General features: G+C 41.0%; 1 protein-coding gene across 11 annotated transcripts in view; it reads left to right on the forward strand.

The window, feature by feature from the left end:
* The window catches only part of PTPRK (protein tyrosine phosphatase receptor type K), a 614361-nt gene that overhangs the window by 230696 nt on the left and 369108 nt on the right, over nt 1–14557 (forward strand). For all 11 annotated transcript variants that reach the window (XM_029054054.2, XM_029054062.2, XM_029054075.2 and 8 more), the window contains exon 3: nt 8867–9138. In XM_029054054.2, coding sequence (XP_028909887.1) covers nt 8867–9138 — 272 coding nt within the window. The remainder of the gene's footprint in view (nt 1–8866; nt 9139–14557) is intronic.

A 14557-nucleotide genomic window follows, 5' to 3' on the forward strand; every position in this document is an offset into this window, starting at 1 on the left:
ATTATTATTATTATGAAGTGTCAAAAGCCTTAGTGAGAGGCCTTTGGAGGACTTTTGCAGGTCTCATCCAGGTGGCTGAGGGGAGACCCTTCCTGGGGAAGGCAGGCAGGCATAGATGCCTAATTCTCTGCCTTTTCTCTCCCAAAGTCTTTTTAGATATGTCCAGCCATATACTTCTTCTAATAATAATTGTGGTATTTGTTAAATACCTATATGCTAAATTGGGGTAGATAAACTATAATTAGATCAGACACAGTTTCTGCCCTACCTGGGTTTTACAGTAGAAGAGGGAGTGAGAAAATGTATTTAACACCTATTTATTCAGTTGAGGGAACTGAGGCACAGTGAAATCAGGTCACTTGCCCAGGGTCACACAGCAGGCAAGTGGTGGAGATGGGTTTAGAAACCCCAGTCCTCTGACTCCCAGGCCTGTGCTTTTCCCACTCGACCAAGCTTTTCAGCATGCTTCATCATCTCTATTGTACATCCGTGCCACCTTCCTATCCTTTCGTAAGTTCCATAAACCAGTAGTAATAGCACCCTTGCCAATTTGCCATTACTCTGTGATTAAGTGAATCATATATTGGGAAGACCTTTAAATTTAAACAGTTCATTCTTTCTTAGAGTTAATGTTCAAGACTATTCTTTTCTAAAGGTGTAAGAATAAAGGTGTTCATTCTCTACCTATTGCTTGGGCACTTACTTGTGGAATTAGTTAAACCCTAAAGCATGATCGTATGTGTTGTTTTCTTTCCTGAACCATAAGTATACCCTGCTATTAGCCATCAGCACCTAGTTTAGCTACTTATGTAGTTAATACCCAGGACAGTTTGAAAAAGACATTTTGGATGAGAAACTATTCCAAGCTTGATTCCCAGTTTTATTAATTTGACTCTTTTGGAATTAAATTGTTCTGATATCATAGGTTTGAATTTTTTCTTAAGCTAACAACAGCATGGCTTTGTACTGCATCCTTTTAGTTACCAAGTGTGCCTGATTTTATTAGGATAAAAAGAAAAACATCTCTTGGTCATTTATTTCCTACCCATCAACCTAAATATTTCGAAGGTTAATTGGAAACTTCTCTTCCATTCCCACCTGGCTCTAGGCAGGATCCAGTGGATGTAATGAGCTCTATTTGATGTTCTCTGTCTTGCTAGTGTAGTCTCTGCCTGGGAAAATTATAGAAGAATGAGGCTATGGAGAGCTTAGAAGAAAAGTCTAAAAGAAATAGAAGAAAATAGGTTTCACTTAATCTCTTGTATTTATTGAGTGCTTACTGTGTGCAGAGCACTGTACTAAGAGTACTGTAAGTGCATGGCAGGCTTACAGTCTAGGTTTAATTAATAACAATAAATAATTGTGGTATTTGTTATGCTCTTACTATGTGCCCCGCACTCTTCTAAGCACCAGGGTGGAAGCAAGCAAATCAGGCTGGAGACAGTCCCTGTCCCACATGGGGTTCGCAGTCTTAAACCCCATTTTACCGATGAGTTAAGTGAAGCACAGAGAAGTAAAATGACTTATCCAAGGCCACACAGCAGGCACATGGCAGAGGCGGGATTAAAGGTTTTCCCAGTATATGATTCACTTAATCACAGAGTAATGGCAAATTGGCAAGGGTGCTATTACTACTGGTTTATGGAATTTATGAAAGGATAGGAAGGTGGCACGGATGTACAATAGAGATGATGAAGCATGCTGAAAAGCTTGGTCGAGTGGGAGAAGCACAGGCCTGGGAGTCAGAGGACCGGGGTTTCTAAACCCATCTCCATCACTTGCCTACTGTGTGACCCTGGGCAAGTGACTTGATTTCATTGTGCCTCAGTTCCCTCATATCTTTCTGACTCCCAGGCCTGTGCTCTATCCACTAGATCGTGCTGCTTCAGTTATCTGGTGTCTGTCCCCTTTTTTTTCCAAAATCGGTGCCCCTTCTACTCCCTTGCCCCAAGCTGTTTTTGATGTGCCCTAGTGGTATATGTACTGCATTGAAAACCTCATCTTGAATTTAGTAGCTAGCTGTTTTAGTTCTTTGCAGTGAGTGCCAAACCCATTGTGTATATGTAAAGTTTATCTCTTGCACCAATCTAACAATTTGCTCAAAATAGAATCCTACCCACAAAACCCTTGGTTTTCATAATAGCAGTAAATGCTAGTTTGTGAGTGGCAAACAATTTACTACATGAGAATATAATGTTGTGGTCTTGCCTTGGTCAGCTTAATATAGTGTGATAGAAAAAAAAATCAGCCACAGAAAATGCATAGGTTTATTTTTGTTCTCTTGCAAATGTGCAGTTCTTATTCGAATATTGTTGATAAAGTAATTTCAGTAAATAGTCTTATTTCAATACAGTAGTCCACAATTGAATGTGGAGTCAAGCAAACTATGAACACTTGGTTTGAAGTTTGAAATCCTAAAGTTAATGGGGTTCTTTTTTAGAGTGTTGTTCTTGGGAGTTGTCTGTTTACCAAAAAATAGTGATTTACAGAATGCTGAACAGATGTTTTGGCTTTGTGACAAATAGTTACAGAGTCTCTCTGGTGCACTTTCATGATGTTGGCTGTAGGTCATGAAATGTAATTGAGGAGAGACTTGTAAAAATCTGGCCTTATCTGCATCTAAAATCCAAAATCTGAGCATGACAATTACTGTTCTGTGCCACAAGAGAACTTTTTGGTATCATCGCTTTCACTGGGCAAAGCAAAAATGTTGTTGATACTTTGGGTTTCCAGGACTCCTTTTGCCCAACAGAACGAGTGCTTTTACGATTTCTGGTGTAAGTTAGTGAACCCATCAATTGCCCCGTGAATTAAGTTGGGATGGGTATTATTAGTTCCATTTTATAGATGAAGACACTGAATCCAGAACATTTAAGCAACAGTGTCCCACCCTGGGCCTCTTGTACCGTACTGACCCACCCCAAACCTGCTGGTTGAACTGGAAACTCAAAGCGATCTGAGTCTGGAGCCGTTGAGGCGGTGGCCCATCGCTAGTTGAACTGGATGAATGTTGGGAATATCCTACCCTCTTCACAAAAATACTGAGTAAAGGGGCTGGGTCGTCGTGCCTTGAACTGTGCCCATTCTAGCTAATCCACATTTGTGAAATCATTTTAGAGAGGCAGAGGATAGCTTTAGTTTCCTCTCAACTGTACCTTCCAGTCCAGTTAGGACAAATCAAACTGATGAGGGGTGGGAGGAAAATGCCTGGCTCCATAGTCTCCAGATAGAGTTGTTTAGGGCCAGTTGGTAATCTTAATTGGTGCAGATTGTGCTTTATTTATTTGAAGCTGAGAGAGTAAACATATCAAGTAGAATAACCATAATGGAGTCCTACTTTTTTTTTTACAACTGTACTGCCCTGGAGCCTGCAAATTATTTCAATAGTATCTCTCAACCAAAATATTGAGAGTGCAAACCAATTCATTTACCATTTACAGGAAATTTGTTCTAGGGCCAAGGGCGTAATAATAGCCAGCTAATATGTTCTCTGAAGAAACATGTCCAAACCCTAATATATGTTTATCAATCAATTGGATGACATGATTATTTGGAAGAGTGTAGTAATTAGTAAAATATCCTTCTACCCTCCATTCTCATTTGTCAAAAAGCTCCATGAATGAGGGTATTGGAAATATTCCCAGGCCATCTTGGCAAGTCATTGTGGGCGATCACAATGGAGATTTCTGGGAGGGCAATCAAGAATACTCTGAATGCACCTTAATTATTTTAATTGGGGCATGTTCATAAGATTTGTAGCAGAACCACAGATTATCAGAAAAAAGTAGTGCTACAATGGGTTTTGGTATAATGTTGCCTACTCTGTGTCAATCAGTTGTATTTATTTGGCACTTACTAGGTCAATGGTATTTTTATTCTTTGTCATATTTATTCAGCGCTAATTGTGTGCAAAGCACTGTATAAATGCTTGGGAGAGTACAATATAACAATGAATAGACACATTCCCTGCCCAATACGAGCTGACAGTCTAGATTATTAAATGCTTACTTTGTGCAGAGAACTACACTAAATGCTTACTCGAGTGCAGTATAACAGAGTTGTTATACGTATTCCCTGCCCACAACAGTGTAGAGGACATCATGGGCCAGCCACTTAACTTCTCTGTGTCTTAGTTACCTCATCTGTAAAATGGGGATTAAGACTGTGAGCCCCATGTGGGAAAACCTGATTACCTTGTATCTACCTCAATGCTTAGAACAGTGCTTGGCACATAGTAAGCATTTGCAAATACTGTCATAGAGAAGCAGCATGGCATAGTAGACAGAGCACAGACCTGGGAGTCAGAAGGTTGTGGGTTCTAATTCTGACTCCACCACCTGTCTGCTGTGATCTCGGCCAAGTCACTTCACTCCTCTCTGCCTCACTTATGTCATCTGTAAATTGGGGATTAAGACTGTGAGCCCCATGTGGGACATGGACTGTGTCCAATTTGATTAGCTTTTTAAATCCAGCCCCCTGGTGTAGGGGATAGACCATGGGCCTGGGAGTTAGAGTGTCATGGGTTCTAATCAGCGTGGCTCAGTGGAAAGAGCACGGGCTTTGGAATCAGAGGTCATGGGTTCAAATCCCGGCTCGGCCGTTTGTCAGTTGTGTGGCTTTGGGCAAGTCACTTAACTTCTCGGTGCCTCAGTTACCTCATCTGTAAAAATGGGGATTAAGACTGTGAGCCCCACGTGGGACAACCTGATTCCCTTGTGTCTACCCCAGCACTTAGAACAGTGCTCGGCACATAGTAAGCGCTTAACAAATACCAACATTAATCCCGGCTTCACCACTTGTCTGCTGTGTGGCCTGGGGTAAATCACTTCACTTCTCTGTGCCTCAGTTACCTCATCTGTAAAATGGGGATTGAGACTGTGAGCCCCATGAGGGACAGGGACTGTGTCCAACAGATTTGCTTGTATTCACCCTACTTCCTAGTACCGGGCCTGACACATAGTAAGCGCTTAACAAATACCACAATTATTATTATTAGTCCTCATTTGTAAAATGGGGATTAAATAAGTATTCTCCCTTTCTCTCTAGACTGAGTCCAGTATAGGACAGGGACTGTATCTGACCTGATTATCTTGCATTGACTCCAGTGCAACGCTTGATGTTTTACAGAAAACACTTGGCAAATACCACAATGGTTAATATTAATTAGCTTCAGTATCCTAGTTAAAAATGTAATGTCTTTATGGGGGCTGGGAAAAATGTTGATTAATGCTCACTGTCCATGCACTGGTTTATTTGAAAGTAAGCTCGTTGTGGGCAGGGAATGTGCCCGTTTATTGTTATATTGTACTCTCCCAAGCATTAAGTACAGTGCTCTGCACATAATAAGTGTTCAAGAAATATGATTGAATGAATTAATTTGTCAAACACATGACCCTACTGTTGTTTTAGTACCTGGCTTCCGTGGGTAATTTTGGACCTAGCCAAATCTGTACTCCAAGGCCTGTTTTAAAATACACTGCATGGAGTTGACGTCACATGAGGTTTAGTTTGATATTTTTACAGGACCATAATCTAATATCCCAAAGTGTATGCTCTGCGATCTAAACTGTATTTTAGAAAACAGACCGTATTATCTTCACAGAATTCCTGTTGGTATTTTGCATGTCCTTGTGACATTTAAAATTGGTTGAAAGTTTTCAAAAATGTGAAAAACAGGTGATTTATCATGCACATGAAGACCAAACAAAGACCTAGAGATTAAAAACAAAAGCCAGGGAATGCTAATTACATAACTTGCATGTCAGGAGTAATTTATTCAAGAATTGTCTGAGTTCTTCCATTGATGTAATTATAGATTCATCTGAGTCCATGTTGACTCAACTCCACCAAATGCAATCGAGAACTGCCCCATGGATTGAACACAGGCCTGGGAGTCAGAAAAACCTGGGTTCTAATTCTGACTCGGTTGCTTGCCTCCTATATGACCTTGGGAAAGTCATTTCACTTCCTCTGTGTCTCAGTTCTCTCCTCTGTAAAATGTGGTATATGGACTGAAGCAGCGTGGCCTAGTGGAAAAAGCAAAGGTCTTAGTGTCAGAAGGTCATGGGGTCTAATCCCCTCTCCACCACTTGTCTGCTGTGTGACCGTGGGCAAGTCACTTAAATTATCTGTCTTTCAGTTACCTTATTTGTAAAATGAGGAATGAGACTGTGAGCCCCACAGGGGAGAGAGACTGTGTCCAAAACTCGATTTGATTGTATCCACCCCAGCGCTTAGTACAGTGCCTGACACACAGTAATTGCTTAAATACCATCATTATCATTATTACCCCAGTGCTTAGTGAAGTGCCTGACGTATAGTAAGCACTTACCAATGCTATTATTATTGTTATTATTTAGTTCAATTTATGAGAAAATGGAACAAATAATTGCATAGCCATATAACCCCACCCAACAGGAATTAAAATAAATGGCAATTTTGCATAAGGAGTCAATTTAGGAGGTTGTGAATGAGGTTACCAAGGAGAGCTTGGTCAATCTAAAGATGAAGAATATATTCCTGCATGTTACCTAGCTCCAGTTGACAATCTGAGTGCAGGAGAGGTGAGAGAAGGTGCAGCTTGATGAATTTTAAATACATTTTGATTAAGGAGGTTCCACCTCAGGAAAGAGCGAGACTCAGGTAATGGAGGCTAATGATTCAACACGTTGAATTTCATTCCTTAATTTGAAGGGATTGTAAATCCAAGTATAGGAGGGTAGGTGATGACACAGTTGTCAGTCTGGAATACAAATCTGAGTGTTTGTAACACCTCTTCTCTAGACTAGTTACAAAACTGCGTGTGTGAATTAAACACAGTTGTGTGAGTGTATAGAGCTGTATCTAGCAGGTGGGTTGCTCCCCTTAGATGGTAAAATACTTGAGAGCAAGGATTGCAACTTTTTTTTCTAATGGTATTCAAGTACTTATTCTGTGTCAAACATTGTTGTAAATGCTGGGATAGATGCAAGATAATCAGGTCAGGCACTGGCAGCACATTGTAAATAGGAGGGAGAACAGGTATTGAATCCCCATTTTATAGAGGAGGAAACTGAGGCACAGAGAAGTTAAGTGACTTTCCCAAGGTTACACAGCAGGCAAGTGGTGGAATAGGGATTAATAATAATAATGATGGCATTTGTTAAGTGCTTACTATGTGCAAAGCACTGTTCTAAGTGCGGGGGAGGATACAAGGTGATCAGCTTGTCCCACTTGGGGCTCACAGTCTTAATCCCCATTTTACAGATGAGGTAATTGAGGCACAGAGAAGTTAAGTGACTTGCCCCAAGTCACACAGCTAACAAGTGGCGGAGCAGGAATTTGAACCCATGACCTCCACGCCCCAGCCTGTGCTCTTTCCACTGAGCCACGCTGATTAGAACTCAGGTCCTTCTGACTCCCAGACCCATGCTCTATCCACTGGGCCGTGCTGCTTCCCACTTCAGTGCTCTGCACACAGTATAGAAGCAGCATAGTGTAATGGATAGAGCACAGGCCTGGGAGTCAGAGGTCATGGGTTTTAATCCCAGCTCCTCCACTTGCCTTCTGTGTGACCTTGCCAAATCACTTCACTTTCTCTGTGCCTCAGGTACCTCATTTGTAAAAGGGGATTGCATCTCCATGAAGGACAGGGACTGTGTCCAGCTCGATTTGCTTATATCTACCCCAGTGCTGGTACAGTGCCTGGTACATAATAAGCACTTAAAAAATACCATAAAAAGAAAAGGAGTAAAGGTCAAGGAAGGCTCTCTGACCAGTATCTTTAAATACAACTCTAGAGAAGTTAATAATCTAATATGATTCTGAGAAGTAGCATGGCACAGTGGCTAGAACATGGGCCTGGGAGTCAGAAGGTCATGGGTCCTAGTCCTTATTTTGCCAATTGTCTGCTCTGTTACCTTGGGCATGTCACTTCCCTTCTCTGGGCCTCCAGTTACCTCATAATAATAATAATAATAATGGTATTTGTTAAGCACTCACTATGTGCCAAGCACTCTTCTAAGTGCTCATTTGTGAAGGCTCACCTTCTCCAAGAGGCCTTCCCAGACTAAGCCCTTCTTTCCTCAGCTCCCCCTCCTCTGTGTGTCACCCGACTCGATCCCTTTGCTCTACCCCCCGCCCCATAGCACTTGGGGGTGTATGTATTCATTCATTCATTCAATAGTATTTATTGAGCGCTTACTATGTGCAGAGCAGTGTACTAAGCGCTTGGGATGAACAAGTCGGCAACAGATAGAGACAGTCCCTGCCGTTTGACGGGCTTACAGTCTAATCGGGGGAGACGGACAGACAAGAACAATGGCAATAAATAGAGTCAAGGGGAAGAACATCTCGTATGTACATATCTATAATTCTATTTATATATATTAATGCCTGTTAACTTGTTTTGATGTGTATATATCCATAATTCTATTAATTTATATTGATGCCTGTTTACTTGTTTTGATGTCTGTCTCCCCCCTTCTAGACTGTAAACCTGGTGTAGGCAGGGATTGTCTCTCCTTATTGCTGAATTGTACTTTCCAAGTGCTTAGTACAGTGCTCTGCACACAGTGAGCACTCAATAAAAACGATTGAGTGAACAAAACGGGAATTGAGACTGTGAGCCCCATGTGGGACAAGGACTGTATCCAACCCAATTTGCTTGTATCCACCCCAGCACTTAGTAAAGTACCTGGCACTTAGTAAGCGCTTAACGATTACTGTAATAATAATAAAGATATTAAATGCCTATTTATATTGTTAAATCTGAAGCTGATTCAGGATTTCTGTTTTATAGTCCAGAGATTCCTTTGAGTTCTGTAATGTATTGTTTTTTAAGAAAATGTTTCCATGTGTTTATTCCCTTCCTTTAATATATTCTCAGGATCATACATGATCGTGGACTCCTCAGATCATGACCCTGGAGAAAAAGCCCGACTTCAGCTCCCGACAATGAAAGAGAATGACACTCACTGTATTGACTTCAGCTACCTCCTCTATGGCCAGCAGGGACTGAATCCCGGAACTCTGAACATCCTGGTGCGGGTGAATAAGGGTCCTCTGGCTAATCCGATTTGGAACGTGACTGGCTCTACAGGCAGAGAATGGCTCCGGGCTGAGCTGGCTGTCAGCACCTTCTGGCCTAACGAGTACCAGGTAAACCAGTGTCATTCCAATTTTTCTGCAGAGCTTGGTGGCACAATCCTACACACCTGGAGGGCCGAGAAGGGGAGTCTAACTCCTCCTTTAGAAAAAAGGAAGGAGGAAGGAAACTCCTCCTTAGGCTTCTGAAATTCCTGGGTTTATCATAGAGATGTCTGCATGTTCAGGCTTATCTTCCAAAGACGAGAAGGGTAGGATCAAGGCAGCTGGTATTTTTGTTGAAGGGACCCTCCAAGACACATCTTTGCAAAGCTGTTCTTGCTTGTGGATTTTTGGTTGGGATTATAGATCCTTAGTGCTGGGGGACATGTTGAGAGATGTGGCCTTAACTACGGTGTGAATGTCTACAACATGTCAAACAGTTGTCATTGTTTCCTGAATGGTTTAGAAAGGCCACAACCACTACTGGAAATTATATTAGTGCTGTCATCATCAGCGACATTCATTGAGGACCTTTATGTGCTAAGTACTGGGGTATTTCGTTGTGACACCCTAAGATAAAGGTAAAAGATGCCACCCCTGCCCTCAAGGAGCTTTTATTTGATGGTTTCATATCACCTCAGAAGTCAAGAGGTTATTCCTAAATATCCAGTTGAACTCTCTCCCCTGTAAGTTATTTAATCTCTTTCAGAACTCAATAGATGTGGAGAATGGTTGTGGTCAGGGCACTACCCGTGGAGTTGAAGACAATTTTTCTTCACCAACCTGAACAACACCAACCTGAATAACCTCAGTTCCTTTGCCATTTCTTTACAGAATGTGTTTTGTAACCTCCCTTTCTTGGGACTGTCTTTGATTCTCTACAACCCCTTTCACATGTGCTCATCAAATCTTTAATAAAGGTCTAGCCAGTGAGAAGCAGTATGCCCTAGTGGATAGAGCATGGGCCAGGGAGTCAGGACCTGGTCTCTATTGCTGACATTGCCACTTTTCTGCTGTGTGACTTTGAGCAAGAGATTGCACTTCTCTGTGTCTCAGTTACCTTATCTGTAAAATGGGGGTTAGGACTGGAAGCACCAGGTGGGACAGGAGCTGTGTCTAAACTGATAAACTTGTACTCACTCCAGTGCTTAGAACAGTGCCTGGCACATAGTAAGTGCTTAACAAATGTCATTTTTAAAAAAAAAAGTAGAGGAGAAAGGGTTGTTCTCAACCCTTCAAGTGACTACTCTCTGAAAACACAGTGACTCATTTAAAAGTCATCATTATGTCTATTTTGTGGGTAGGTCCTAGAGGAGATAAATAAAACCAATTAATCAGTGGTATTTATTGAGCACTGAGTATGTGTTAAACATTGTACTAAATATTTGGAGGAGTACAGTGCAATAAGGTTGTCAGATGCATCCTGGGCCACAAGAAACTTCCTATATTTTACTGTAATAACTTAAATACCAAAACTGGTTGTGGGGTAGGATAAGATTTAGAAGTGGTAGTAAAAATCTGTAGTAAAAATCAATATTAAGTCCAGTCAGTAGGGAAGTTATCCCACAACTTCTCTCTTATAGAGTTCCACTTGTAGATATTCAGGATTGGGAACTGGAATCTGCCAAAAATCCAAAGTGTCTGTGAAGACCCTAATCTATGAAGATTTTGTTTTCATGAAACAACCAAATATTTAAATTCATGGGTTTTTTTAAGATGTGTTTCTACATAACTTGCTAGGATCCCATATAAGCCTATGTATACATCTGGGATAGTTTTGTTTATCTGGTTTCTAGACAGTCTGTAAAACACGCAGCAGTGTGCATTGTGATTTATACTTACTGCATAAAGCTGTATCCCCAGTAATTCTCTCTATTCCTTTACTCATCTTAAGTTACCCTTTCTTCCTTTAGTCATGCATGTGTTTTAGGAATGCTCAGAGCATTCCTTCATTTTCTAGATGGGAAGCTCTTAGAGGGCAGAGATAATGTGCTTTGATACCACAGGCATCCAAGTCTGCATTATGACCCCTGTGGGCCCACAGAGGATATTAATTGAATGTTAATTGATGATTATGGAGTTCATTTCTGAGGGAAATCCCATAAATAGGCTGTGAGCTCAGTGGCAATCAATGGTCCTTCCGAGAAGCATTTCAACAAATGCTGGAGAGGAGCAACTCAGATCCATCAGATTAAAACTACCTAAGGAGTTACCCAATGAGCCATATGAACTCAGAATGCCTTTCTGATTCTTCTGAGAGGATCGTAGGCACATAGTTTCAGGGCCATTATGGTCTATTATGTCAGCTGTCGACTCTTTCTGAAGTTTTTCCTGTATTTAATTTTTAAACAAAATGGTGTGGGCTTTTTGCTGTTTAGGGAGGGAAATTGAACTACAAATTAAACCGATGAAATGAAGGAAGTGAAATGAATGAGTGGTTACGGTATTGAACTATGGAATTTAAATTGGAACTAGGTTGAAATTTTAATCTTCCCCTTCTCTCCTGCTACTAAAAATACACACATATGTTCTCCTTACCCTTTCACACACAAAGATTAAGTTTATATATCCATGAAAAAATAAGACAAAAATGCAGACCGACTTTTGATCTTAAATCTGGTAAGTCCTTTGAAATAACCTATATCAACTTCTGCTTTAAAATCACCTTTACTGCTTTGGACTCTAATCTGTGAAAAATAGAAAAACATTTAAGGTGTATATTGGCTATTTAGCTAGAATATCTGAAGAAAGATCATTTTTTGAAGTTGTCCATTAACCAAACCAAATGCTAACCCTGGGATCCGGTAGAAACAAAGAAAAATTTGTCTTGATGAAAGTCCATGTAAAGTGGACAACTACTTGACTGTCTTCAGCTGATAACTTTTTGTTTCATAGGTTGCTTTTGTGTGTGTGTGTGTGTGTGTTCTTTATAAGAGGTGGCTTTGAGGGCTTGAGGTTAAAAAGATTATTTTATGAGGGCTGCATTTTTGCCATGTTCCAAAACTGATTTACACTACACAGTATGAATACCTCTTTTGTTCAATTTCATTTTGTGTGACGGTACTCCAGTTCTTTAACTCTGTAGGTTACATGTGTACCTGTCGTGTGTTTAGCAAGCAGGGAGGGAAATGTCCCTACATCTTTGAAATGGGTTTATAATGCATTTTAGAAGTTGCATTGTCACAAATGAAAGGTGGTTCTGCTACAAGGAACCTATAATCAAAATCTCTTTTTTGTAGATCAGAATCTGGAAGCAGAGATATTTTCTTTGGATTGAGCTGTGCTTGGCAAATTCCGACATTGGCTTGCTGTTTTTATTTAGACTACTAGTTGCTTTCTGCAGCTCTTTTAGACATGAGTTATCAAATTAGATGAGATCATTTCTTGAATTTAAATATCTAATCACATGAAAAGCCACTACTCCTTTCAGTTTGCAGGGTATCAATCACCTCATCTGTCCACTTAGTCCCGCTCCCTAAGCACTTAGGTACTCAGCATGCCCACCTCCCCCTCTGCATTCCCTTGCTTCTCTCACATCTGATTTATTTTATTGTCTGTCTCCCTAACTAGGCTGTAAGGTCCTTGAGGATAGGGATCATGTCTACCAACTGTATTGTAATCTCCCGAATTCTGAGTTCTATGTTCTGCACAAAGTAAGCACACAAATATGATTTATTAATAATTCAAACTATACAAAAATGGCATAGATGAACTCTGTTAATATTGTACTCTCCCAAGTGCTTAGTACAGTGTTCTGCACACAGTAAGGGCTCACTAAATATGATTGACTGACTAGGGACTCTTTTTGGCAAGCCAATTTGGTCCACTTGGTTTGGGAGATCAAAATCTGATTTGTAATGGTATTTATCAAGCACTTACTATGTGCTAGGCACTGTACTAAGTGCTGAGGTAGATAGAAGCTAATCAGGTTGGACGCAGCCCCTGTCCACATGGGGCTCACAGTCTTAATCCCCATTTTACAGTTGAGGTAACTGAGGCCCAGAGAAGTGAAGTGACTTATCCAAGGTCACACAGCAGACCAGTGGTAGAACTGGGATTAGAATTTGGGTCCTTCCGACTCCATGGCCCGTTCTCTAACCATTTAGGGCTCACTGTTTCTCATATAGTGTGTCAAACATGAGGATCTAAGATTTAGTTCTCTCTCCTTTTTTATACCTGCTTGTTCAAACTCCTTGCTGGATTATTAAAATTCTCTCTAGTTGGCTCTTTTCCCTTGAGCTTTTGTCTCTCTCACCCTGAAACCTCTGACCCATTCCTGTCTCTGCTGCCTGAGTGGTCTCTGTCTGGTGTTATTATCATTATTATTATTATTAATTGTCAGACCCAGTGCCTCAACCACCTTGGCTCCTGTGCTGACCACATCTCTCTGTTCCCTCCCCTTCTCTGCAGCCCCATGTGTATTGTGCGTATGGGGACTAGACCAAGAAAACAGAGAAAAGAAAATATCATTTTAAAGTGGTGTCAACATTTCTGTTGTTCTCATCGATACAATCCAGATGTATTTTGGCTTTATATGAACATGCACTACCTCATCTATATTTTCCTTGATATTTCCCACATACTGTGTCCTTCCAATCCACTGTAGCTTTCCAATCCTGCAGATTCCTATCAGTCAATCAGTGATATGTATTGAGCACTTACTTGGGCAGAGCACAATATAAGTACGATATAAGACTTGGTAGGCACGTTCCCTGTCCCGCATATCTCCTTCTCCCATTCTGTTATTAGGAACTAGGACCACTAATGTGTCCTGCTTTTTCTTACTCTCCTCCAAAAACAGCAGAAGTCCATAAACTCCCAACTGGGTGATCGGCAAAAACCTTGCTGAAACCTCCTACCTCATCACTGGTCCCTCTCAATGCATTGTCCTTTAAGATCCCATATGCACCCAGCCAAATTGCCTGAATTAGACTAAAATCTTGTGTGAGATTGGACCTCCCTGCCTTCAGCCGAGCGGAGAGGTTGTTACCAAATGATCCACGCAGCTATCGCTCCCCAGATCGATTAGTGAGAATGTTATATGCTGTTTGTCCATTAACTGGGTCCACTCCATTAGACACCACAATAATGTGTGATGAGTGCTATGGGAATTTGCCCAGAAATAAGTATGCGGTAACAGAACAAAATGGATTTTCTCACAGAATGTGAATGCCAAACTTCTGCATGTCCCTTTCTATTCCCTGTTTTGATTTTGATTATTAATTAGTTGGATTGTGGCCAGGCCTTCTAGTATGTTATGGCAACTTAGATGCTAGCAGGCATGCATAGAAAATGACTAAGTAAAGCCTACAACCATCTCTTGAATGGACCACCTTGCCTCAGAAATGCAGGATGTATCTTTATCAATCCCTCCAGTGTCCTTTCTTCTCCTTTTTGCCAAATGGAGCCCTTCGCTCCCTTCTCCTTGAAATCTCAAAGCAGCATGGTCTAATAATAATAATAGTGTCGGTATTTGTTAAGCACTTACTAT

The sequence above is a fragment of the Ornithorhynchus anatinus genome, chromosome 2 (genome assembly GCF_004115215.2).
Source record: "Ornithorhynchus anatinus isolate Pmale09 chromosome 2, mOrnAna1.pri.v4, whole genome shotgun sequence".
NCBI lineage: Eukaryota > Metazoa > Chordata > Mammalia > Monotremata > Ornithorhynchidae > Ornithorhynchus > Ornithorhynchus anatinus.